General features: G+C 47.4%; 1 protein-coding gene across 3 annotated transcripts in view; it reads right to left on the bottom strand.

Annotated features, from left to right (window-relative positions):
* The window catches only part of LOC106744568 (cone-rod homeobox protein), a 67,383-nt gene that overhangs the window by 19,811 nt on the left and 35,250 nt on the right, over window positions 1–12,322 (bottom strand). For 2 of the 3 annotated variants that reach the window (XM_014619461.1, XM_014619462.1), the window contains exon 2: window positions 3,606–3,855. In XM_014619461.1, the coding sequence (XP_014474947.1) occupies window positions 3,606–3,855 (250 nt within the window). Of the gene's footprint in view, window positions 1–3,605; window positions 3,856–4,156; window positions 4,235–12,322 lie in introns of those variants that run through there. The other variant, XM_014619463.1, reaches the window with a different exon arrangement.

The raw sequence follows: 12,322 nt of genomic DNA, 5'->3' as shown, positions 1-12,322 counted from the left end.
GGGGGGGGCACGGTACCCGTGGAAAAACTACACGTAGAACGAAATCTAATGACACCCCGACCGTTACTAATGACACTAACGAGGTAGTTAGATGTTAGAGCGAATGTCGGTGGGTCCGGACCGTGGGCCGAGTGAACCCACTTACCGACTTATCACGTAGTTACCTAATCTGTTTATCCCAACGGGAGGGGGGGCGAGGGGAGGGCCCATAGCTACGATCCGGGGCCGGGGGGAGTCAACGGTGGTGACGGGGAGGACGCGGGGGCAATCGGGAGCTGGAAGGGTGCCCGGACGTCCCTGAGGACACCCGTTCTCCGAGCCGCCTCCGGCCCCCGCAGCCTCCACGACGCCCCGTTCGATCATCTACCGGAGAGACCGGACTGCCTCCCACATTTATGAGCCTCAATGGGCGTTGTATTTTAAAGAGAATAAAGAGAACAGCGCGCGCGACTCCTCGCGCTTCCCACGTTCTTGGATTCGGGTCGCGGATCATGCGGAAAGCACGGCCGGTTTTCGCCGATTCTCGTCCGACTTGTGCGGCCTCCCGCAAATCTTCGGGGTTGATCGGTGCCGGTGATCATATACGTAGTAATTAACAAGTTGAGCGCCGTCGAATCGGTCGTGCGTGAGCGGTACTATGATATTACGCGTCTCATTAAAGTACATAATTATAGATTAGATTACAATATACTTCTCGTGATCATTTTTTGTAAACAGAAATCGTTTATTCACTCGTATACCGAAAGGTTACTAATTCCGTTAAATTAATTAATAAATTAATCCCGTCAAATAAATAAATAAATAAATAAGATAAATAATTTGAAAATAAGATAGATAAATATGCATAAATAATTTTGAGAGTTGGAGGGATTATAATTTAAATTATATAATTCGAATGTTGAATAAAGGAATCTTGTACAGGGTGGTCCTTAAGTGTTCTGAAAGATTTCCATGAATGGTGTATGTATGATAAGTGTATTACTTATATTTTATTTATATTAATATTTTAATATAATATTAAAGTATAATTAAACATATATATTTGAAAAACGTAGGTGTAACGAGGAACCAATAAAGCAAAATAAAAATTAAATATTTGTATATATATTTCGAATTACATTTATTTACCGTATCTTTGATACTTCGATCGTTAGTTAAACTTTTGTAGAACCAACGGAAACGAACACGGCGATCATCGCGTTGGATGACGGGATCTCCGTAATATCCCCAGGTTTGCTAAAGAAATTAAAAAGGAGTTGAGAAATTGAAGTGATCAATACTGCAGGACGATCGAGAAACCATTTACTGAGAAACTAATCGATACTGGTTTGGTATTGATTGAATGGAGCGGCGCGAGGAAAATTTCTCGCGTGCGTTGCTCCCGATTCGTCGAAAACGAAATCGGAAACGCCACTTCGCTCACCCCGTATATCCTTCTACCCCCTTTTTCAAGCCGAGCTCGCTGGAAACGATTCGCGGTCGGCGTCGTGCGCGCGGGCGTCGCTGTTAACGATGAATCTCGCGTCGTTTCCGCGATTAAGCGCGCCGGTGCGCGGCAACTCGCGCGCGGTGCGCGGCGATTGAGTCCCGCGGTCTGACGGCTATCGCGTTATATACGAGCGAAATTCGTCCGCGGCAATGGGATGCGACTTGGAAAACGATCGGTGAATAGGCAAACTGCCGGCTCAAAGTTCTGGCCAGCGCGACTCCGGCACTGCCGGCGGGACGCGGTTTAACTGGAAGTTGGCTCGAAGTGCAAATTAAGTTTAGCGGCCGTCCAGTTTGTAGCGTCCACTTTGCGTAACTCGGTCTAGTCGGTAATGTAACTTCATCGATGTGTTCCGCTAGAGCAAGTGCCGGCACAATCAGTCTGCCTTCCTCACTCTCCTCCCGCCTTTCCCTCCTCCTATCTAATACTCGCGCCCGACACGTCTCTCGCTCTTTCTCTCGATCGCTCGCGCGCGCCCGCCCGCCCGCTGTTCGCCATCGTCGTTTATTTTTCAGCCGTGCCATTTCTTTTCTCCAGCTCGCTCATTCTTACGTTCATTGTTGCGGAAATTATCACGAGAAGTGCGCGACTCTGAGCCCGAGAGAGAGGGGGAGAGAGAGAGAGAGAGAGAGGTCACGCTTGGAGAAAGAATTGATTGCTGCAGGAGCTAAAATCCTGCAGTGGCAGTTAAAATCTGTAGTCTTTGAAGGAACGGCTGATGTCGTTTCTGATCGCAGCTGATTTATTGGCTGTTTGAATTTAGGCGCTACAGTGAGAAATATTACCTGGATCGTATTAAAATTATACTCACATTTCTGAGATAGAAATATATTGATGCAAATGCGATATAAATTTCATAACTTATGATAATACTCGAAATACATACATGTATTCACATATTTAAACATTTATACACCTTTTTCTATTACCTGTGTATCTTCATAAGATCAACTGATGCATGAATCAAAAATACAACATTAATAAGAAAAATAAAGAAATAATATTTTCGTGCATTTATGATATTGTACGTATATGTTTGGCTCCAATTTCAACAATTTCGACCTCAACAAATTAACATTTATTATTTAGCTAGTGAAATAAATATATAGGGACATAATTTTGCTCGATAAATATTAAATTGATGAGTAGCCCCCTTGATGTGCCACTGAATCTTACAACTTTCCTAAAGTACCATATGGCGAATATAAATTGTCTGAAATTTGGCCGTTCCTCTTCCCCATTTACTTGATTTAATGCTATCGTATCTGAAAAACATGCTTGAACACTAATTGACTCAAACCCGAGACCTTTGGATCGTAAGTGAATCACCTTAAGTAGTACATTCCGTCGATCGATATAAACGCTTTTCGCATTGTCTATACATGGTGCAACCGGAGAAAAAGCACAGCTAACCAACCTTAGCTACTCTTGCTGCTAATTTCAGCTAATAAAAAGTTGTACCTCGCAGCACAAATACATTTTACCTTTAATTGCCAACTTTCAGCAATGATAGCGAAATACGAACTAATGAACTAAATAAAAAAAAAAAATAGTTAATGAGATTTAGCTGCCATTACTAAGTCATTTCTTCGAGTGTAACATCGTCGACCGTTCCAGGGACGGGAGAGACGCGGGACGTTGGTTTGAGATTGAAAAAGTTAAGCTCGCGCGGATTGAGAGAATGAAGATTTCGCGGGCGATTCGATTTATGCGCGATGTACGCGCGCATATGCGTGTTCTCACTTTGTAGTTTCACGTGTCGCCCGTTCCTCTATTCAAGTTTCCGAAGTCTCACGCGATTCCCTTCCGATCCACCGGCCGAGCGCCGTCGTGCAATTTTAATCCCGTAAGTCGGAATTTCTCCGCCGGACAGCGAGATTCTGAAAGAAACCGCGAAACTTAACCCACCCCTCGAGAATCGGCGTCTGATTCCGGAAATCCCGCGTGACGTTTCGCAAGGCGAATCGCGAGCGATTTTCCTTCCTTATTCCTTTACGGAGCGTATCAATCGCGGAAACATGCGATCCGAAGGGCGACGGAGGAACGACGAAGGAGGGGTCGGAGTAAAAATATCGGCCCCCGCGGTCGCAGGAGGAGGAATCGAATTTTTACTTACAGGGGTGCGTCGGGGCGAAAGGATACTCCAGGGACGGCGGTAATCGCGGCGCCGGGAGGCCCGGGGGGCAGTGGTAGCAGAACATGCCTCCGGCCCTGGCCACCGCGCCGCCCCCCGGCCCGCCACCCCCTCCCGCACCGGTCGGCACCTGTGGTTGACTCGACGGCTGTTGTTGCTGTTGCTGCTGCTGTTGCTGATGATGTTGATGGTGGTTGTTATTGTTCGGCTGGTGGGCGTGGACCGAGCCAATCTGCAACCACACACATGTGCGACGCTTGATTTTATGATCTTGTCCGCGATGAAAAATGAAAAAAAAATGAATGAGAAAGAGAGAGAGAGAGAGAGAGAGAGAGAAGGATCGCCGCGATCAGTGCTTTTTTCGCGACCGGCGGACGCCGTTCGTTTTCCGCGGAAATGAAAAATTCGGCATTTCCAGCCGCGCTGCTGGGGCAAAAGACGTCTTTTCCGATCGCGCGATCGTGAACAATTATCGGTGAACTCGAAATTTCGTCTCGAGTCGAGCGGACGGCAGAAAGATAGATCAGACACACTTTCAAGTGTCGCGCGCGTCTTGCGCGTCGTCTCTCCGTCGTCCCATCGGCCGGTGAAATTTTTCCACCGAACGATACCCGGGGTAGTATCGTGACAGCTCCCTCATGCACCCCCTCCCTCCTTCGGGTAAGCAGAGAGAGCATCGAAGCCACTTCCGATTTCGTCGAGCTCACGGCGACGCGCGGATTTTCGAAAGCGGGGTGAAACGTGATTAAGAGGGAGCGCGACAGCGGCGTGCTGCAGCCCCGGGTGGTTACGAGGGGAGGTGGGAGGCGCGGAGGGGTGCGGATGGGTGGCCGATTACGCCAATCCCCATTAGAGGGATTGTAAACTCGCGTAAATAAATAATGTATGTATCGGCGAGAGAGGAGCCGACACAGGGTGAGAGAGAGAGAGAGAGAGAGAGAGAGAACGAGCGACGCGGCGCATAGAGGGCTCTTTGCCTAAGCAGGCATCGGTCGTGGAACTTAATAAACGGCGGAGTTATCAATTTATAATGGGTCGGCATGTCGCGCATGCTCGTGCCTACGGGGCCCGCCGCCCGTCGTTTCTCTCGTTATATAACGGCGTGCACGCGAGTGGCTTTAGAGAACCGGTGTACACTAACTATACAGAGTATCCCGGCTCTCTCGCTCGTTCCCCCTTCTCTTTCTCTCTCTCTCCCTCTCTTTGCTCGCCCCCGATCTCTCACCCTCCCCCCTTATATCTCTATACGTTTCTATGTGGCTGTTTATCTCGCTCGCTCCATCACGACGTCTCCCCTTCGCCTCCCTCTCCGTCTATCCGCCGGTGTTACACTATGTCTCTCCTCCTCTCTTTGCGGCTCCGGTACGAAGGGACAAATTGAATTTTAGATCATGGCGTGTTCCTGTGGGGTCCGCGGATAGAGAGGGACACAGAGAGAGGGAGAGAGGAAGCGAGCGAGCGAGAGTGTGAGAGAGAGAGAGAGAGGCGCAGAGGCGGACGTCGAGATGATACTAATTGAAATTTGAAATTGATATTAGCGAATTATTACCCCTCTCGTCGTTCTGCTTGGCCCAACGCAATTACGCCCGCGTGTCGGGTATCAAAAGTAATTGCTGCCAAACTTAACAAAATTCGAGCAATTCGCGTTTCGTCTGACCTCCGGCGAAAAAGACGAGACGCACGCTATACAACAGCTCTCGGCCTCTCCACCCACCTCCGTCATACCGCGTGTACGCTTAAACGCACTTTTTGCGGAATTCACTTCCGACATAACGCAAAATCGCGTTGCGCTGCCTGTGCCGCTAGCCGGCCCATAGAAAAATACACGCCCTTAATAAAAGTAAATCGAGAGTGTGAATTTTCGCGCGTTTATCTCCCGGTCTTTTTCCCCGATCTCTCGTCAATCTGTATCTTTATTTCTTTTTGACTTTTTATTTAATACTGATTTTTCGTTTTTATATTTATCTCTGTTTTCATATGAAAACTATTGGCCCACTGTTGGAAGAGATCAGAAAACACACGTACGCGCACGAAAGGAATTGAAATATCTGTCGATTAACTCACCGGATGTCGCACGATCGGTCACGGAAATTACACTAGAAAAAGGATTTGCTAACAATTACCAAGATTTGGTCAACAACATTAAAATTATATGATTCCATAAAAAAAAAAATGAAGTTGACCTTCACATGACTTTGACGCTTTCATCCGAGATTAAATTGATAAGATCAATAAATAGGTTTTTCTAAACTCTACAACTTTTATCTACTTTTTTCAAAATTACATCATTTACGAGATATTCGATTGTATCGACTTTCGGCCCTCCCTGTATATACCATATATATATTACAGGATGTCTAACGCAAGTCGTGCTATTCGTCATATACTTGTAATTTAGGTTAATGTGAACATAAAAATCCTCTACATCAGACTCCTCTATGTATAGATATCAGACCTTGGAAACTTTCAATAATTAATAACTCGGAGTTTTGCGTGGTTGTTTGTAAAATGGTAGAAGACTTTTCTGTTCACAATATAATATTAAGTACAAGTATACGATGAATAATACGGCTTACGTAGACACCCTGTAGATACAATACGTACGTGGTACTAAACGTGGTAATCAATTTCGTTGCAACGGCCAAATAATTCAGTTGAAATTATCTGACCAAATCATGCGGAAATCGTCAAATTACCTGTTAAATCGTCAAATCCTTCTTTCCGTGTAGCAGCGGCCAATTTATCAAGTCGCGATCGATAACTCGATAGACGAGCAACACGGACGATCGGGATCTGTTCATCCCCCATCGCCCCGTCGTCGTCGTAAATTCGGCCGTCGTGGGTGGCCATTGGTTTTGCGTTTGCAGAGAGTTAGGCGCATAATGACGGGACATACGCAACGACAGAAGGGACGAAATGTAGCGAGGCTAATCCGCGAAGGGGGACGGCGCGGGGCCCGCGGGTGTCCCCGCGGTACTCGAGAGGGGGCTCCCGTGGGGGCTGCTCTCCGATGCCACCCTTGCGAGTATGCGTGCGTCCGTCGCTGGGCGCCCTCCCCTACCCTTCTCACCCTCGGCAAAATAGGGCCGGCATGTGGTCCTAGAGTGTATTTGCGGTGTTCAACCAGCCGGGCGAAATATTATGCCAGTGTTTTATTGTGCGATCATCCCGACGACGCCCCACCGTGCGCGCGCGCGCACTCATTGCGTGCGAGGGCGAAGGGATTGTGGCTTCGAGTGCGGAGAATATGTTTACACGTTGGCACACGCCATCGTTGGATTTGTTACACGCACGTTACATGTTGTACGCGTGGTTTACCGAAGCCGGCACAGAGAGAGAGAGAGAGAAAGAGAAACAGGAGGGTAACGGAGGGAGGGGGAGAAAGAAAGAGAGTACAGTGGTATTCATGATGAAGAGATCGAGGGGTCGCGCGCAGAACACAATACGTTTTCACCGCGATTCTCGCTACTACTTTGCCATTTAGATGGGATTTCGCATTCCGAGATTCCGTCACTGACCCGAGGGATCCTTGCACACGTGACGTCGACACACGAGAGGGAAAAGGAAGAAAGAGAATATTTCAACAGTGAGATCGAATGCGACGAGGGCAAATTCGATACAACAATCGAGAGACGAACTTTTCCGATCCGATGCTTCAGAGGAGAAGCAACGTTAACCTTGAAAGTAACAGCCGCGAGATTTTGAACGCCGATGTAACACCATAGGTCTCTCAGGCCTAAATCATGAAAAAAAGTAGACCTAACATATTACTGTCAGAGTTAAAAGTTGAAGTGCAGAGTACTCTCTAAATTTCTCCAAGTGAAAGTGAAAGAGCAACGAAGTTGCCAAACTTGACTCGAAATATCCGAAACTGAACTTTCTCGACTCGACGATACAGAGAAAAAGGCATTAAAAAATAGAATCAAGTCTCATTCGAGCGAAAGTTCCCAGGAAATCGAGTGACTCGGCTGTCACTTTGTTTCTCGAGCTTCACTCGAGGAAATTTCGAGAGCTCGACAGTATTCGGGACGAAGAACGAGCGAGGTTGTGCGGAGAACAATACGTCGAAATTTTTACCAACTCGCCCTTTCGGTGGGATTTCATCATTCCATAATCTCTTGGCTTCGATCCGGGAGACCCGTTGAAAAAATCGCGATGAAAACGCACCGGCGGCTTGAGACCACAGAAATGATCCGGCCGCGCCGAGTCCCCGTCCGTTAAACGACGAAAAGCGTCTCGAGTTAGCGTTCCGACGCTAACTACACACGCGTTATGAATTAATGAGAGTTAAACCGGATAGGGGCGTATCGCGCACTCCGGAGAGGCGTACGGAGACACACACATACACACGAACGAACGAACGAGCGGAGAGCGCGCGGCTCGGCGCGAACAATGCGCGCTGGCCGGGTGTCGGGTGGCCGGGTGTTTAGATTCCGCGCGTATAACACTACGCTCATTAGAGCGCGGCGCTAATTGCATAATTGGTGCCGGCAATTACAGAGCAAAGCGCGGTGCCGCATCGGGCCGCTCGGCGGCGACGGCACCGGGTGACGTCAACATCCAATAATTCGGCACGCGACGACAATCGCGCGCGCTGCACCGCCACGCCATTGCGCAAATAGCAGGAATCGCAATTAAAAGCGATAATTCTGTAATTAGCTTTCCGTCGCGCGGCGCTCCTCTTCTCCTCCTCTTCCCCTGTACACTCCTCCCTCCCCCACCTGCCGCGCGCTACCATTCCGACGCGACAGATACGCCCTCGATCTCCGCGCGTGCGATACTCAGGGACGCGATTGATTTTAATTACGGGATTATCGAGACCTCTCCGTTCGACGCGCATCGAATAAAACCCGATATGCATATTTCGTGGTTTTTCTCATCGGCAGCACCGATTGCTCCGAGCTAACGATATCTCTCGATTTTCGCCGGTGGAATCTCCCACGCGGAACGAGCGAAGAGTCGCTCGAAGCGACAATGGGAATTATGCCTCTCAGAATTAAGAGCAAACGTTCCCGACGTTGAAATTTTAGTCCTGGCTTAAGTTTAATTCGGTTCTACGTTAAGTGTATAAAGGTCTTCTATTGTGATACAATGGGAGTTATTGCCTTTTTCTCGAAGACGTAATATGGAATTGAAATTTAAGTTCCGGTGGAGCAAATTCCCAGTAGAGGAGCACTTATTGTGAGGGGAACTTATTTCTGTTTTCCAGTTGAAGACTTAACGTAGAATTTAAAATTTCGTCTCGGGTGCTTTGACGCTTTTAAGGGTACTCTGCACCTATTTAGATTATATACATAGAAAAAGAGATTTTATCGGATTTAATAAAATTTCTTTAGTTGAAACAAATTTGCCTTTTGGAGTGGAACAAATAATGTTTGATTCAACAAACAAGATTGTTTGGTTCCTCGAACAATAAATATCTTTACGACAAATAACATATTTTTTCTTGTATTTTCACCAAAAAATTACAATGTTTGTCACAAGCGATAAATTATTTAGAAAAAGAAACATTAATGTTAGAAAAATATTAAAGAACTTCTTTTCGTTTCTTTCGTTGTGAAACAATAGTTAACGTATAATAAAAATACATTTTTTTTATTTCAAATCAAATATATTATTTCCTCTACGTAATACTTTTTTTTTATCGAATAACATGGTTTACTCTAATGAAACAACATTTTCGTTCAAACGAGATGATATTTAATATTAAGCTATGTTATTTACACATTAAACAAACATGTGTACTGAATTCAAAGACACTTTTTTCTCCGTGTAGATTTAATCTTAATGCCACTTCGAACAACTTATTTCGACGTTAAAACAACGGAAGACGGAAATTCAAGATATCGTCAGGATCAAAAAGTGGGAATAAATTATATTATTAAAATTGAAATTAAACATATTTTGCGATCTTAACTCTTCACTGTATTGTACAATTAAAAATTTACAATTCAAAATTTAACATAGAGCCCAAATTTTCACTCAGACTTAACTCAAACATAGACTGATTCTCAATCTATTCGAAGGAATATTTCACTCGATTAGAGTTAATTCGTTTCGGTAAAACAGCGGAATAGATCACACAGATTCATTCTTCAGTTTCCAATGAAATTACTTAGTCGACGATTCAGAGTGGAAGAATTTACTCCATGTGAATGAAGTCACTCGACTTCGAGTGACTCGGCTGGCACTTTACTTCTCGAGTGGAATCTCACTCGGAGAAATTGAAAAAATACTTCCGCCTCTAGAGACATTCTCTTCGCGTAATTTGGAGTCGAATGAAGTATCATTTCGCGAATTAAATTCAAAGTTGCAAAGTGCAATCGGTAACATCGCGTTATCGGATCATAGAGAGAGACAGGACTTGAAATCCGAAGCTTCCACAGTCTGCGCTTGTTATTTGGACAAAGCAACATAATAACGTGACGAAGTGCTTCCGATGATTGCGTCCGGAGTGCTTCCGGAAAATGACGTAGGGGATCGAAAATCGCGCGACAGTCGGGCCTCGATTCTCAATTTCCGCGACGACATCGCGGTTTTTGCGTGCTGCGGCCTCGGCCGTCCGGTTCTTTGCCCCTTTCGACGCTAAAAAAAAAAAGGAAAACGGCGGTACGCTCATGTGCCGTCAACGGGGCATCGCGTGCGACGCCGACGAGCGAGCGAGCGAGCGACCGAGCGCGAAATTCGTGGAGTTGCAATTAACCGTGGCTGGCGCGAACACGACGTCTCATACGTCAGAAAACTCGACGGACGAGAGAGAAAGGTCAGTCTCTCTCTCTCTCTCTCTCTCGCTCTCGCACGCGCGATTAACGAAGATTTCATTAGGGACAATATTGCGGTGGTGGCATCGGCGAGCGCTCGTTGACCGGCGCGGCGGGTCCCGGTTTCTTTATTGGCCGGTCTCGGGGTATAAATTGGAGGGAATTAATTAAGCGGCACAAATTGGATGCAGCGCGTTAGCCCTTATTCGTGGATGACACAATTTAATAAGCATCTTCTAACGTGAAGCGAGAGCCGGAGGGAAAGAGAGACGGGGCGGAGAGAAGCCGAGAGGAAGAGAGAGAGAGAGAGAGAGAAAGAGAGGGAGAGGGAACAGAACCGCGACGAGCCCTTCGCTCGCCGGAATGAGCTAGAATGCGGGACGAGAACGTCGTAAAGATGGAAGTCCCGACGAAACCGTCCGCTCTCCATTGTCAATTTTTCCGCGCGACACGTGATGACGAGGCACAACGCGAACACGCCTCGCGCACCGATTTAATCTGGAGCGACTAGACGCCACGGGATACTTGGAAGACGCTGTATCGAGGTTGTATGCATTCCCTGTATATCATACTCACACACACGCGCACACACATACGCATACACGCACGCACTCTCTCGCTCGCTTTTGCCCGCGCATCGCTGGAACCATCAGCGAATCGTCTTCAACGGGACGAACGTTAACGCCCATACGGCAATACGTCGATCGCCGCGGGTCAAGAGGGAAGAGCGTGGCCCAGAATGTAATATTGTGTCGTCCACAATATGATTGTACATTGGCTCCTTCGATAATATTACGGCATGAACGGTCACGGGGGTTAACAGGCCGCATTGCTTGTCTCGTCGGCGAGAAATCGAGGACGAAACGAACTGTGGGTAAATACGCCGCGGTCCGCCTCCCCCCGTCTCGGCCGCGGAGAGCAATTAGAGACGCGCGATATACGGGGTGTCCGCGTTCGTATTCTTCATTTTTTCTTAATGCGTTCATCCCCGTGCGCATCAGGGACGGCTGGGGTTTGACCAATGTCACGACGCGCGTCTCACCCCACGGATCTTCCCACTCGCTCCGAGTCGACCTTTCGACACGATGTCATCCCGTCTGGGAATTTTTTTCAGAATTTAATTCCGGGTAATTAACTTTTACATTAAATCTCTGTTCTAATAAGAGCCACTGAAAATTAGCAAAAGAGGGAGAGATCAAAGAGAGGATGTTGTCCCAAGTTTCCCCGAATCTCGAGGAATTTCCAAGGTATTTTAACATTCAACTCCACATATCCTCATTATTAATTCCCAAATTAACTTTCCGGTATCACGTGAATTCCGCTCGGAATTTTCGGGAAAGAGATCGGGGGATTTTTCGGAATTTCCCCCGACTTCGAGGGATTCCCCGGGATTTTCCGAGGGTTTTCATCCAAGGATCCCCCGAGTTTCCTCAAATCCCGCGGATCTCAAACTTTCCTCGCGGCCGTGTGCGCTTCGATGCGGCTGTTGCCACCACAACTCGCGGGGACCATCGATTTTGCCCGGAAGTCTCCGGAAAAGCGACGCCGCCCGCCAAATCGCTCGGGTGGCTTAAAACAGAGACGACGGTGGCGGCGGTAGGACATTCTGGAACATCCTGTATACAGCGGCCTAACCCTCTCTATCTCTCCCTCTCCCTCCATCTCTCTTTCCTATTCCCTCTCTCTCTCTCTCTCTACGCCGGGATCGCTCTCGCATCGAGCATCGGTGTAATGTACTTTGGTTAAGCGCATCGGAGCATGCTCGTCGCCGAGTTAACGCATTTAATGGAGGTTAACTTTGCATATGGTATTGCTCCCCCGTGCCGTAACCCCTTTACTGGCGGCGCACTCGAACGTATCGAACGTGCGCCGTGGCGTCCAAACTAACCGGGAATTACGCGATACAAAGCGGATAATTACGAGGCGGCTTGATCGATC

Source organism: Dinoponera quadriceps, unplaced genomic scaffold (genome assembly GCF_001313825.1).
Source record: "Dinoponera quadriceps isolate SergipeBrazil2010 unplaced genomic scaffold, ASM131382v1 scaffold1339, whole genome shotgun sequence".
NCBI classification, from domain to species: domain Eukaryota; kingdom Metazoa; phylum Arthropoda; class Insecta; order Hymenoptera; family Formicidae; genus Dinoponera; species Dinoponera quadriceps.
This window is presented reverse-complemented; position numbering and strand designations above follow the sequence as displayed.